We start from the raw sequence: 15490 nt of genomic DNA, 5'->3' as shown, positions 1-15490 counted from the left end.
CGGGAGGTTTCCACGGTAACGGGGGTAGGAAGGCAGCAGCCTACACGGGAGGGAGAGGGGACTTGCGGCCGCCCCCGGGGCGCCCCCGCAGCCCGCCCCCCCTCTGAGCCTCCAAGCCTCCTGAGAGCCTCTCTGGTCTCCTCAGAGTCTCTCCTCAGACACCCACTTCTCCCAAAGCGTCCCCATGGCTCTCCCCTAAAATCTCTAGACAGCCTCCTCAAATCCCCTCAGAGCCTCCCCTCAGACCTTCCGTCAGGCATCCCCAAGGGCTCTCCATCAAAATCCTCTCAGAGCCTCCCCTCAGATTCTCCTCAAAGCCTCTCCACAGATTTTCCCCTCAGAGACCCCCCTCAAGATCCCCTCTGACCTTCCCGCGGTCTTCCACCAGCCCCTCAGAGCCTCCCCAGCCCCTTGCAGCCTCTCTCCTCGTTCCCAGATTTCGTCCGAGGCTCCACGGAGTTCTGCCAAATGCCGGCGGAGCTCCCTCAGCCTTCCCCAAAACCCTCCCGAAACACCTCGAAGCCCGGCAGTTCTCAGCCCCTGTTCCTCGGAGATCTCAGAGCTCCCGCCTGACCCCTGAGTTCCCCCAGAGCTTCTCAGAGCCCCCCTGCAGACCCTCTCAACGCCACCAAAATATTTTCCCGGTTCCACTCCAGCGCAGGTCCCTCCTCCGCCGGGAGGCTGGCTCCCTCCTCCCCACGGGCCCCGCCAAAAGGCAGCAATCCCTGCCCCAGAGGCCCCCCCACCTTCACAGGCTCCCCTACCTCCATCCCCCTCAGCTCCTCCAGAGGGGCTTCTTCCCTCGAGGCAGGGAAGCCCTTTCCTCCGTTCCCTCCCTCCCCAGCAAGGCACCCTCCCCCAGCGAGCACCCACACACCCCGTCCCACTTCATGCCACAGCCCCTCTTCTCCATGCACGGCCACCCCACACCGGGACGGGGTCCTGCCCCGGCACTGACCTCCCGTCCCTCAGCCCTGGGGCGCAGCGCTGCCCCCCATCCCCTGCACCTCTCTGCTTATGTGTGGATGGCGCCGGCTTTGAGGGAGGAAAGGGGGTGGCAGAGGGGGGTTCTCCTGAACTGCTTCCAGATCTGGTGCATATGGTGTATTTCTTCTCCAGGAGTGAAACCCTGAGATGGAGGAATGTAACTGGGAAACTCAGCCTAATCCCTCCTGCCGGGAAGCGCACTCTTGATTACCCCACAGGATTGGCTGCTATTCGCCTCTCCTTCTCCGGCCGGGCTTCGCACCCGCTCGGTCATTTCCCTCATCTCCCATTCCTTAGCGTCGCTACTTCCATAAGGATATATTCCCTCGTTTAGGAAGTAAGTATCTTAGTACTCAGTAATCTATATCTGTCTTCGTTTAGGTAATTGTTTTTCTGCCTCAGGGATAAATTCTCTTGAGCTCCAGAGTACGGTTACATCCTTGCATCAGTTCAAGTGGTTGGGGACAGGTTGGGTGCAGCTCTTCACCACACGTTAGTAACCCTCAGGAAAAAAAAAAGTCATCTGCACCATGTTGCAACTGAGGAGTTAACAGAGAAATAATGCTCTGCTATTCCTTGTGCTTGCTCTCTCCCTGTTGCATAAATTACCATGATTTTTTTCTGTATGTGATAAAGTAATTTATGCAACAACATAGAATCCTTGTGTTAGTCTGTATGTGTAAAATGGCTTCCTTTTTATCATTTTTATATTGGTTTTGCTAAATGAAATGTGAGGATAGCTTTTAATCAGCACGTGATGATACGTCCAGAGAAACTCCTTCAGCTTATGTGAACTAGATCTAGATGTGGCACACAGGAGAGCTCAGTTGTTAAGTCATTAAGAAGCAGAATGGGAAAGGAAAACAGCTGGAAATGTCATTGAGGGCTCAGAGAGGGCTGCAAGTGTGGTCTTTGTGCAGTCCCTGACCATGAGGTCAGAAGAATCAGGCAACTGAAAGGAAATACCAGGGTGAGGGTGAGAGCTGGAGCCTGTGCTGTACTTACAGAGGAGGATGAGAGCCTGAGAGCTGAGGCTGACATTGTCACTGGACAGATGGTCAGTATGCATTATCAGCCATTAAACACTGGGCATTACCGGGTTGGGCAGCCAGGTGAGTGTGGGGGTGGCCAAAACCTTGTGGAAGGGACAAAGCAGCAGCAACTATCTGAAGCTCATTTTTTGGTGGCTTGCTGCCAGGGCAAGAATATTGTCAAGGGTTTTAGAAAGTGGATAGGCTTTTAAAAACTTTCTTAGAAAAAGGGAGCCTCTTCATTACCTTGAAATCTGGAAAATTAGATATGCTGTTTACTGTTTTCTCAAGGGAAGGACCAAGAGCAGTGAGGAGTTCTCTTTAGTATGCAAAGTGAAATCAGTGTATAAGCTCTTAACTGACACTACTAGAATGAATGTATATCTAAATATAACTTTTGGATGTATTAACTAAAAAAAATACAAATCTTTCAGAAGTATGCTTTAAGAGTTTAACAGATTCCTAACCCCTCACATTGCTTCACTTTCAAGGGTTAAATCTGTTTGAAATTAAAATTTCTTCTTAGAAAAATGTCTGGGTCATGCTATGAAAAACATTCAGAAATAGAAAGCATCTTCTTATGATCCCGTAACTGGTAATTTGATCCTGCCTGTCTTCCCTTCTCTTTCACTTTTTCCAACATAATTTTACTTTTGGTCTGAGATGAAAACTTGAAAATATCACAGAAAGCAATAATGATAATAAACCCAGTGGAAGCTTTGAAGAGGTGAAACACCATTTAGAAGTGAAATATCCCCTGCAGCCATGGCAGGCCCAGCTTGTGTTTCTGTGTCTCAGAGAGCTGTTACACTGCATAGCAATGACCAGTGAACTCTATTTTTCCTTCCTTTAGGACTGTTTCTTTTTTAATTGTAATTTGATCTTTCAAATATGTTATTCTTCCTTCCTTCCCAGTTTTATTCTTGGAACAGAGAATATCCATAAACAAAACAAGAAATACTGAGAAATTCTTTTACCCCTAACTGAGGTGACAGAGTGTTCCCAGTACTCATGGGACTGGTACAAAAAAATTATATTTAGCAAGAAGGAGATATTTCTGTCCTACAAAATCTGCTGGGATTTTCTGAGTCTTGCTTTTCTGTGTGGGGACAAAACAGAAAGCTTTTAAAGTTTGACACAAAAACTAAAGGCAGGCAAACAAGTGATTCTGTCAGAATGGTCTGGTGACTGGGATCTTCATGCTGGGGCTGGGGGATCCAGGTCAGAGTCAGAGATGTATTATTCCCTTGCATCTCACATGTTACTGCCTGTTCCCGGGCACGTCACTCTCTTCCTGGAGCTGCTCTGCTTTCTCTGGTCACTCAGAAAGGTTCTTGAACATGCTAAATGCCCTATGCACCAGATACTACTTTAAGTCAGTCAATACAGAAGTATTTCTATGAAATAGAATAGCTATAAGATGCCTCCCTATTTCCACAATTGTTAGGATTTTGTATGTAATTTAAGCTGATATAGCTGCTCAATTCTACTTTTTTTTTTCACTCAACTCCCTGAGGCAAATATCTACCTCTGCTTTTATGCCAGCACTCACTCAAGCTTATCCCATTCACAGTAAGCAAGTCTGGGCAGCTAAACTCTTGGAAAATGATTCTCTTTTTTTGGTTGAACTAGATCTATGTGTGCATTGTCTCACTACAGAGTGAGCTCAAGGTGAGTGCCAGCAAAGCAGAAGTGGCAGACGTGCAGATAGATGTCAAGACCATGGCAGTGCCACCCTGGATAATTTTTCACTGCTGTGAAATGGCAGGCTCAGGCCTGGAGAGGTTTCTACTCCACCTGATCTTAAACACGAGGTAGGAGTTTAGAGGAGGTTGTACTTTTTTCTCTCACTGTAACAACAAGCAATTTGATCCAGAGCCTAAAGAGTTTTTCCCCAGTTACCAAAATCAGTACGAACTCATGATGACAAACCAGTTTTCTCACCACAATTCCTTTAATTAATCCTAAAATTCCTTGTCTAGTTGTAGGGGGGAAGAAAGAATCTGACTACTATAACAATATGCATTAAAGCCTCATAATAATTCTCGTGCAGCACTGTGTGACCTCTGCTCTTGTTGGTGACAGAAGCCATGCAATGCCCCAACAGACCAAATCCCAGTTTTTTCTCTGGAACTCTTAGGGTCTGCAAGCATAAAGGCACTGGAAATGATCCTTGGTGGCCATGCTCTATGGACATGGGGCATGATCATGGTTCAGCTCCCTGTGGACACAGGGAAGGGGTTTGAGCTTGCAGATATTCTGCAAAGAAGGGTTTGTGTTGTTGCAGACTGTTTCCAGCTTCGCTGTGCTGCTGTTGAAAAGATTTGAAATACTGGGTGACCTGGTCCATGTTGTGTTAAGAATGTGATGATTGATGAGAGTTTATAATTAGTTTATTGCAATTATCTCATTTAAGTTACGCTTGAGGGATGAATTCCCAATCTTGGTTTGCATTTTCAGGCACTAGTAATTTTGAAAAATGAGTAATCATTTGAATTAAGATTTATTATGTGTATTTCAAATCAAAAACAATCCTCAGAATAAAGCCATGCAAAGAGCTTGTTTTCAAATGAAATTTAAATGCATTTTCTAAATGTTGTCTTATAGCAATTTTTAGAAATTATATCTCCTCTTCTAGAAACTAAAAAGAGAAGAGGCAGCCCAGCAGATCTTATTCATGAAAAATTCCCCAAACTCTTCTAGTCAGTGGGAGTTTCACACCACGAAAGGCCACAAGATGAGGTAAGAAGCAATTTTAAAATCTGAGCTAGCCAAATTATTGAGAAGTGTGAAGTTACTAATAGATTTGAATGTTATACCTAGTCAAGGACTTTTTCATACCTCAGTTTCATTCAGCTTCCCTCTGTTCATGTGGATATTTTAACAGTGATTTTGGTAATCAGTATGTCTGGGCACTTTCTGTTCCTGATTTTTGACTTTTTAATGGTAGACAGGCAGAAATTCTCATCCCTAGTATTTTTAGATCCTAAAGCCTAGGAACATATCTGCTCTTCTGAGGCTCCTTAAGCTTTCATCAAAACACCTTAGTTATATCTGTTGGCAGCCTTACCAATAACTAAAAATGTTCAGAAATTCCGTTCCTGAGATCTTTATGTGCCTCTAACATTTAGATGCTCATAATCATCAGGGTTATCCTTTTACTTACTGACCATCTGCCAGAGACAAGGTTTCTTTTATATATTAAAAAAATTAACTATTTATTAGACTTAGGAAAATATTATTGGATCCCTGTTGTTCTCTCCTTCAAGAAACTTTGCTTTCTGTTGATATGCAAAATGATGTTTTGGGGTTGCAAGGGTTTTATCTTCTCCACATTCATGAAAATCCATAGAATTATAGGCCCTTTTCCACTGTCCACAATGCACACAAATTTTAGACTTAAATTTTAGCACCTAAAATTCCTGAGCTCCTGCCCATGGAGAGAATGTGTGTTGTGCTGAGGGTTGAGAGAATTTCTGATACTGTAGCTGTAAAAGCTGCCTGGTCCAGATCTAGGCACTGTGAATAAGGGCCATTTCTGTGATCAGCATGATGAGAAATTCACTTGACTGAAAAACAGAAGGAGCAAGACTCAAGCATGGCGAGGAAGAGGTCTACTTCTGGACCAGGGGACTGCTATGAAGTATCCACAGCTGGATACTTCAGGAAATGGTGGATAGGAAAAGACTGTAAAATTTGGCACTGGAGCTAGGAGGAGGGGAGGGTTACTAAGATTGTATAAGGAGCCCAATGGTGAAAAGCCTGTCGACCAAAAGGACACTGAGATATGAGCCACAAGTGGGAAAGTGAGAAGAATGTGTCTGGTAAGTAGTAGGCTGAGGAAATTGTGTGAGGAATTACAAATTGAAGCTGATAGAAAAGGAGTGAAACAAAGAGATTGATGGAGAACTTGGGGGTCAGGGCATGTCCAGATGAAGCAGATCAGATTGGGAGACCTGCAGGGCAAAGCCTAGACCTTGCACAGTAATGAAAATATGAGTGGGCTGAAAAACCTGGCAAGCAGAGAATGGGTGGTATAGGTGAGCAGACTGGGATTGGGATCTGCATTGGCTATATGCTGGAAGGATGCTTTATTAGAATTGTGTATGTTATTGCTTGTTATTCTGTGTTATCCTGTGAAATATGAGATTTTCACAGTAATGACATTTTAATACCTGCAGTGGCTATTTTTACTGAAAATGTATTGGTTTTTAAAATACTTCTCCCTGCAAATAGACTTTTCAGGATGCAGATGGCACAAAAAGAGGGATAGGAAAAAAATCTGTTTATCTATCTCTGAAAGAACAAAAATTTGTTGTAGAGCAACAAAATTTAAAGACTTGGTCAATAGGTGCTTGCACCAGCTATTCATGACTTCACCACTTGCAAATTGAAGCACCATTGGCAGCATAAAGAGGAGGTAACTTTAAGAAATGTATTTCATAAATAGAAGGAAACTTGCTCAAATATGGTATAAGTCCTTTTGCAATCCGGGTCCTGGACTCTCCAGAGGTTTTTCCTGCTCTTCTGGTTAAATCAGGCTATAAAAGCAGTGCCCTCTGCTGCCCAGGACCGAGAGTGCTGGGCTAGGGGATGCTCACCCACACTCACATGAGCACCCTTCAGAGTGCTGTGCTATTTCACATGTGTTCTGCTTCTCTCTAATACACGTGTTTGCAGGAATTCAAACAAGCTAGATTCCCTCTTGCTGCCAGAGGTGACTATTTGTATTCATTGTTGGAGTACTTCTATTCTTTGAGCTCAAATCAAATTTGATCAAAGGGTTTTTAGATGGTACTTGTTTATCTGAATTGGAGGTTTCATAAGCAGCCTAAAGAAATAGTTTGCTCTGCACTGGTAGACCAATGGCCTCCATGAGCTTTGCAAAGTGAAATTTCACACTGCCTTTCTCTTCCAATGTATCTCCTGTGACAGCTTTCTATGATCTCTGCATAGCTGCTGCCACACTGGAGCTGGAAGGACTGATCCCAGCGTGAAAGAGCAGCTTTTTATGAGTGCAGCTCCTCCCAGGGCTTTGGCTCTGGTTACTCTGGGAAGCAGAAGTTGTGCTAGAAGCTCAGCACTGATATGGTCAGGGCAAGTCAACTGAGTTGTTGGGAGGTGGCTTGTCATTGAAGGGGTTTGGACCTTTGTACAATGGGCAAGACTGAGAGGAAGCCATGGAATGTTGTGGAGAACTCTAGAGTGCTTAGGGGAAGCTGGAGAACATGTAAGAGAAGTGTCATGGGGAAAAAATATAATTTGAGCATAGTTAGGCATAAAAATTCTCTTAGGAATTATCTTATGGATGGCCCATGGCTATCCAGAGTTTGGAACACCACCAGTAATGTTTGAGGACATCTTGTGTTCAGACATCAATGTTGTGAGATCAGTGAATTACTCTGCTATTCTCAGGGCTTTGAAAGACATGTAGATTCAAATCAAAATCCCATCTGAGTACAATGCAGATGACAATTTCTTTTCCTGAGCTCTTCACTATGTTCCCCAGCTGTGTTTACTTCCTGCCCTGAATTATGTAGCATGGCTATATGTGAAATGACATCCTTGCCTGTGAAGAATCCATTTGTGTCAGACCTGCTGATTATCTTCATGCAAGGAGAAGGGGTTGTGACTGTCCAGCCCTAGTATTTATATGGCTCCTGTAGCATGCTTCTGAATGTGAAGAGATGCAGCACTGTTGGCCTACTTGCCCTCAGGACTGTGGTGATCCACTCCTGAGAATGTCATGGATCTTCCCAGTCCTGGTCAGAGGTGCCTGTACTGTCTCTTCTGCTAGCTTCTGCTTTCAGAAGAATGGTCAGCTGGCAGGCACCAGATGTATTCTTTTGGGGAGAAATCAAATGTATTTCTTGAGACCAGCAATAATATTTTAAATGTATTATCTGCACAATGCCACTTTTTCCAAATAGAAGTGAGATACTATTGATTACTACAAATAATGGCATTTTTTTAGGCTCTTGCATGCTTTCCCATGCAGATTTCTAATGATTCTCCTATAAATTGCAACTGATCTTTTGGAGAAGGAAGAAGGACGTGGGTTGAATTTGAGCTGGAACTTGGGTCTCATTCTCTGTTAGATCTCTGTGCTCAGTTTCAAGACATGCCACTCAGCAGGACTGCCTGCTTATAGCAGACATGACTTAGAACCTGTACTGACCTGACAGGTTCTGTGCACAGCAGCATCTTGGATACAACTAACTCCTAGCGCAGGCTCATTGTTTCCAGCTCCAGGGAGAATCAGAAATTGCACATTTCAGAGCTGCCTAAGTGCCAGTGTCAGGATGTCAGACTGACAGTGATGATTATGCCCCAAGGAAAGGAAGACAGATAGGTTTGACATTGCAGCTGGCTGTGGGTGTCTAGTTTCATATGCTCAGTTTACGGCCAAGGGGCAATCAATTTTAGCCAAGGCAATTAATTTATTTAAATCCAACTTGACATTTGGCTCAAATGGTTGTGTTGGAGTCCTCTCCACAGGGAAAGGTGCCTGGGAAAGCACTCTCTATTACCCCAACACAGCTGGTCTCAGTAATTAGGACCAGACGGTGCAGCAGGATGCATTCATCCTTAGAGGACAAGTGCTCACTGCTTCCAGCTTGATCTACAGTAGAAGGAGGGACTATCTCCCAGTTGTACACACAGGAGGTGAGTAGTTGGAGAATGAGTTTGGGAGAAAACCTCAATTATATTTGAAAATGTAGGGATAGGTAGCTGCTCCTTTCTCTGCCTGGCTACAGTGGCAAGAGAGCAGGAGTGAGGGCAGATTTATGGGATTTATGTAAATTTCTGAGTTATGGGACCAGGGTCTTCTGCTGGACCTTTGTTGTTGAGGGATTTAAGCCAAAAAGGACTACCTTACTGAAAGCCTCTATTGCTTATCAGTTCTTTAAAGTAAAAAGCAAACAAAAAGTCTGGATATTTTAGAAAATATAGCTACTTCTTCAGCTATAAAATCCTGTTTTCCATGCAGGATTGTGTAACAGGCTTCAGAAGAGCTCTCCATGAAGGCCGAGAATGGGATTACCCTGATGCTGGGATGTTCCATAACGGAATGCCCACAGGCTCTCCTTATTTTCAACAAACTGCTTAAGGCAGTCTGCCCAGTTTGCTAACACTGCAGGATGATCCTGCATAACATTTCCCTTTTTTCCATCTTCCCCGCTGTTTTCTTGTTCCCCCTCTTTCCTTCACTGTCTTCCCCAAACCCACATTGATAAGACCCTTTTACCACCGTGCTAATAACTCTGCTGTATAAGTCATTAAGACTGAAAGCAGCACCACAAGTCAAGGTGAGAAGGCATGGATCAGAGCTACAGCTTAGTCCAACTGTCCTTCCCAAAAGAAGCATTCTCACTCTGACACCACTGACTAGTTTTCAGGGAAGGCATGGGGAATACCCTGCATGGGAACCTCCTTACCTTTGGATCAATAATTCATCTAACATTGCTGGATCAGAGTTTGCTGGAGATCGTGATCCCTTATGTGGTAAAACATTCAGAGGCTCTTTGATGGGCTCATAGTTTTTGAGTGAACCTGTGATATAAGAGAAAGCCAAGAGGGTGTTAAAACAGTAATTTTCCTAATTTACCTTTACTGTGTGTTGTGGTTTGCTGACACCAAAGGCAACAGGAAAACCACAAGATACAAAGGTGGTCACATTTTAGCTTTGATTTTCAAACAAGATTGAAGTGTCATCCACTTGTATAATGCAAATGCAGCTGAGAAAAGGTGAAGTTGGATTTAGGGTATCACCTCTTATGAACAGGAGTAGCACTCTCACACTGCAGGCTGGGTCCCAACAAGTGATTTAGGCAGAAAATGTTCAGCTGTGTGTGCCTGTGCATGCCAATATTTGGTTTGCCAAATCAAGGCTTCATTACTGCTCTGCTTTACTGCATTTTCATTCGGAAGATGTTCAATTTACTAGATAAATCAAGGTTAGATTTGACGAGAGAGGAGCTTTACTTTTAATTACTTCTCCATTTCCCTCAGATGAACCACTGCTCCTTTCACAGGGAGTCAAAGTTGCATTAAGTACAAGGCTTACTACTGCAATAGCTGGTAGGAGAGGATGCATCTCACTTTTCAAATGAAATCTCCTATTGTTTGAGGCTTGTTGATAAATGGCCTTGCTGTTTTTTATTAGAAATATTTTGGTCTAAGTCATAATTCTGTTTATCTTTCACACTGGTGATAGCACAGTCAGGTCAGTGCTCTGACTGAAGCAGGGCTCTGATGCACCTTTTAAATAAATTTTCAGAGGGAAGGGATGACATCCAGAGTTTTAAGACTTCCTAAAATAGAGCCAAGGCCTTATGAAATAGTAGTTTGCATTATTCACTTTGAGTAGTTTAAACACTTTATCCTTCTGTCAAAGAAGATTGCTTAAAAAAAACAAAGCAACCCAACAATTCTTTTTCCAGTTAAAGAAAAGCAGCTATTATGTTTTACAGCTCCTAGGCTATAAGCCAAAGCTGGACTGGTGCAAAGGGTGCCTATACGGCAGCCTTCCCCAAGTTGCATTTAGATAATTTTAAATGGCTTTTCTGTGATCTCATTTCTTGAGTCTTTCTTTTTCTCATTGTGTATCCTACTCTGTCTTTTCTGTCTCTTCCTGTCTTCTTGCCTTCCCCTCTCCTCCCCTCCAGCTGTTCGCTAAGCAAAATGAGAACAGGTTACCATTTGAGCCTGAGTCACATTCTTGGATAGCTGCTGTTCAAATGGGTTGGAAGGCAACATAAAATAGCTCACCCATCCCCTGCTTCCATGCATGTCAGCAAATGCTGTCAGAAGTTTAAATGAGGCTGGTTTAGAAGCACCCACTGTCCAGTTTCAGGAGGGGGAATGGATTCAGGGAAGTAAAGAGAGAGAGCAGCAATGCTGCTTACACAATCCTAGCTGAATTTAAAGGCTGTAGGTCTGAGGAGGACTTGCTACAGTTGCCTCAGAGAAAGAACTATTGCTCCTAGCCCAGGTGGTGCTGTACAGACTGGAGAAGAGACACATTCCCCAGTGTGGCTTGCTGAACAGCTGCAGGCATGGAAGGAAAAGCGCTGTTTGGAACCAGTCCTGTTTCAGTAGTGGTAATACAGGGAGGGGAGTGGCACAGAAGCACAGGTCAGCATTGTGGATGCTCTAATGAGTCGCTAAGAGAGAAGCCCTTCTCTTGGCTTGTCCTTGTTCAATGACACTGGGTAAGACACAAGGGATGTCCTCCTCTGCCAGCATCCTGATGCCATGGTGCTGCAGGCCTGTGAAGAAGGTGAGTCCTTCAGTGCTGGTGCTGCTGCACTGCCAGTTGCAGATCACAGGGGTGAGGACCTCCTCGGCAGCTGTGGGGACGCTGTGACACCCAGGAACGGGAGGGAGGGCGGGTCTGTGCTGTGCTAGCTCTGCAGCAGTGCTCTGGGAGGTGGGGAGAGGGTGGCTCTGCTCTGGTCCTGTCTGCACCCACAGGGTGGAGCGCAGCTCTGCTCTGGCATACGCAACACTCAGTTTATCCACAAACTTCGTTACAACAGTAGCAGAATATTAAACAGGAGTTCTTTGCTGCTGTCTGCTTGGAAACTTGGAGAAAGGAGGGAATTTTCCTTCTGTCCATGCCAAAGGGTTGAATGGACCTTTATACTGAAATAGCATGGCTCCCTTGGTGAGGCAGGCAGGACACACCTATTTTCTTGGGGACATTTCTCACAGCCCTTTTATTTGTGGGGTGGAGGATGTCTGTTTTTTCTTAAGGAACTTGATCTACTTTCAGGAGCTGAAGAGGTAGCTTTACTGCTACATAACAAAGCAATAGCTTTCAGTGGTTTGCACAGCAGTGGAACATAAGCAGTGGTGTATCATCTTGATTCATACAGCTATCCAAAGTTCATAGTCCAGAGCATTGATTCTGTTAGATTATAATCTGAAAATAGAATAAGGTAACTTTGCTGTGAAGGAGTTTTAAAATTCAGTTTCTCAAAGCATGTGGGAGATGGAAGCAAAGGGCATTTTCTACGTTCCCAGTTCCAGGTCTCTGTCATTTTGGACTTAGATTAAAACCACTTTGATTTCCTTCATGCAGCCCTGTTTCCAGTGCTTCTCAGTGTGTTGCAGTAGCTCATTTCCTGGCACTCTCTTCATTTCTCCTATCTTTCTCTTGCTTCTTTCACAGACAGCTGCTCAGACAAGGTTCCAGCTCTGGCACCTGAAAGATGCCTGGTTCCAGCCTGGCCTTGCAGTAATGCTCTGTACTATTCATACTCAGGGAAAGCCAACTCATTCCTTTTTTACTGAAGCCATGGCTGAATGCATATATGTTCTGGATGGTGCTCCTGTTGTTTCAGCCTCCTTGTTTAAAGGGACCCTAGGTCTTTCTTACAGCTCTTCAGTGCAAAGTAGCAGTAACTGGACTTTCACAGAAGTCTTGTTCGTCCCTCAGAAGGAGCCACTGCAATTTCCTCTGGTTTTGCTGACTGTTTTCTGTACTTTTGAACATTCATTTCTGTATGCTAAAGTCTCTGCTTCATTGACAGCTTCACGTCTTTCTCTAAGTTATTTTTCTCTTACAGAGCAGAGGGGTGGCAGTGCAGAGTCCCACATATGTTTAGATTCTCTGTCATGAAATGTCTTTAAACATCCAGCCATTTTACATTTCCAAGCTGAAAAAAGAAGGATGGCACTCGTTTGCCCACTGTGCTGTAGGGCAGGGGTGTTCTGTTATGTGCTGACAACTGAGTTGCTTTCTATCTTCCTGTCCTTCTGTTCTATTGACTCCTCTAGCTCCTAATCTCACTGGAAAAAGAAGCATAATGCTGTTTGGGTCAGTACTCACCTGTAGCATGCTGCACGTGCATTGCCTCTCTCGAAGTCTTTCTTTTCCCTCTGTTTGGCAGCCTCATGGATCTGTAGTACCTGGAATTTCTTTGAATAGCAATGTACTGTGTGTGCAAGTCCCCCTCTTGCGTCACTGGGTTAGCACCTGCTGACTCTTCCTCACCTTCAGAGACCGAACCTGACTCTCTCAGTACATGCTGAGAACGGCCCTGCCAGAGCCCACCAGTGGAGAGCCTGGGGGTGGCTTCTCTCTCATGCTCCTCCATGGCTTCCAGAGCTTGTCTCTATAGCAACTGAGACAGTGGATCAGCAGCAGAGCAGCAGAAGACAGGTAACCTCCACAACTCCATCAGCTTTATCTGAATTACAGCTGGAGAAACACAAAACAATGTAATAGGAGAAGAGAGGACAAAGTTCTGGTTAGTTCAGAGGCCATAGTCCATCATCTGATTAGGATAACAGGGACTATAAGGACTTTTTATCAGAGATCATTCTGACATCATCACCTTACAAGCCTTATTCTCATGTCCTGAACATTGCTATGTTCATGGTTGTCATTCCATGACATATGACAGATGTTACTGGAAGAATGTTGTATTTTGGTTTGGTATTACTGTTTGATTTAGAGCATATAACAGATAGTGCCCATGTCCTTTTTATGAGGGTGAAAATGTTACTGAATAGAAGGTAAAAACTGAAGAGAAATCTCAGTAAATCTGTCTATTATCTGTAAACTTCTCCATGTAATAGAAGAATTAATGCCTTTTACAGGGCTGGGTGCATTCTAATACTTATCAACAGCACTCACGCCTGCTGTGCAGGTAAGTGAAGAAAAAATCCATAACTGTAGAGCATGAAGGTAGAAGGGACAAGATTATATGGTGCAGAGGTTTGATTTTCTTTCCCAAAGTTCCCCTCAAGTGCCAGTGTACCTCCTCACTGACACAGTGACTTCAGCATAAAATTTCTGTGCTCTGTGTGTCTACGTGGACTATGCCAGGACTCCCAGGAATTTTTAGAAGGCACATCACAACAGCAAAATATCAGTTGATCTTTCAACCTTTGTAGGACTGGGTAAAATGGGAATGGATTACTTAAGCATTCTCTGGTCCTTAGCTGAATTCTTTCAGCTGTCAAAGTCTTCCTGAATATATAATATGATTTTGTGACTGATGGGGCTGTCATGAGTAATAGAAAGAGATGCTGTATAGAAAATGTGAATATAAAATTGACAGCAAGCTGAGAGAAGGGCATAAAACTGTGCTGTGGATTAGTTAGGTGCTGTTTTAAGAAGTCACATGTATCATTGGTTTGTTATGTTACAGTATATCCAAGGCACAAGATAGCTTAAAAAGTAGGTGTTTCAATTTTTTGTGTGTCTTCTGCAGTCTCTGTGAACTCATGTGTTCCACAGACATTTCCCATGCTTGTCCCCGGGGTCACTCTAGCAGACCCTGGGACACCAGGGACAGTTGGACCATCATCTGTAAATCCTCTGCTTTCCAATATTTTTTGAAGGCACTATGATTTATCCTTATAAAGAGAAGGTCACTCCCTGAAATCATGCACTGGGCATGAGCTTCTTGGCTCTACAGAGGAGAAAGTCTGCTTTCTTCCTTCATTACCTAACCACAGCATGCAGCTCTAAATTTGGATCCTGACTTCAGTTCTGCCTTTTGGACTGTTTGGAACTATGGTGGTTGCTCTGGGACTGTTTCCAGAGTTAATGGAAGTGTATGAAGGACATATTTGTTGGTGGTGGTGTTAAGTTTGGTTTGTAAACTACTCTGAGGTACAGAGATTCACTAAGCCTGTTTCTTTTTCTGTGGGTGTGTGGAACAACGGAATAAAAGCAGCTGCTGTTGGAGATAGTTTGAAAAGAGAGAAGAGGCTACTTCTTCTCCTCTGCCTTTTTTTGTCCCAAGACTAGAGCCCCAAAGACTTGATCCTTGCAACTGTGATGGAAGTATGTCTTATAAGTGGACTATAATTAATATTACAGCTGTAATCCTACTTAACCCCTAACTCTCACAATTGTTACATTTTTATTTATTTCTCTCCTATAGATTATTTTATGCCTTGGCACTCGAGGAGATGAACCTATGACAATCTCCTCTGCATCAAAGTTCCTCTGTGCTTCAAGAGGCCACCCCTTGTCCATGTGACTCTTACTGGGGCCTGTCTCTGTCCTGACCTTTGCCAAGCTGATGTAACTTGCAATGCTTTGTAAATTGCTGCTGGTATTTTATTGAAAAAGTGGATAAAGTTTTCCAGGAGCTGCTCACCAGTCAGGAGTAGCTTCAAAACCATTAAATGTCCAAAGGGACCATTAGGCGAAGAGATGCACATGTGTGCATGGAGAAGACTGTTTTCCCCTTTCACCTACCTGGTGAATATGAGAGTACATGGATGTCACTGTTGAGCTTTTACAAAGATCCTTGGCAGAGAAGGAGCCCCCTGCATGGCCAAGTGACACTCAGCTGGGTTACCCAAAGACTTATCTATACACTGGCAAACCTGTGTGCTTCTCTTTGCCAGATACTCCTCCTCTTGTTCATCAGAGGAGTGAAGGGTGCCTGTCCTGAATAATTAACTTGTTTCCAGGTTGTCAAACAGTCCCTAACAAACAAGAT

The 15490-nt window shown here is 44.0% G+C and overlaps 1 protein-coding gene across 1 annotated transcript in view; it reads right to left on the bottom strand.

Annotated features, from left to right (window-relative positions):
- The window catches only part of NGEF (neuronal guanine nucleotide exchange factor), a 37060-nt gene extending 23937 nt beyond the window's left edge, over window positions 1-13123 (bottom strand). The window contains exon 1 of the mRNA XM_031064614.1: window positions 12856-13123. Within this exon, the coding sequence (XP_030920474.1) occupies window positions 12856-13123 (268 nt within the window). The remainder of the gene's footprint in view (window positions 1-12855) is intronic.
- Window positions 13124-15490: the final 2367 nt, after the last annotated feature.

Source organism: Geospiza fortis, unplaced genomic scaffold, assembly GCF_000277835.1.
Source record: "Geospiza fortis unplaced genomic scaffold, GeoFor_1.0 scaffold592, whole genome shotgun sequence".
Lineage (NCBI taxonomy): Eukaryota > Metazoa > Chordata > Aves > Passeriformes > Thraupidae > Geospiza > Geospiza fortis.
The sequence above is the reverse complement of the archived record's forward strand: the minus strand, read 5'-3'. Positions and strand labels throughout refer to the sequence as shown.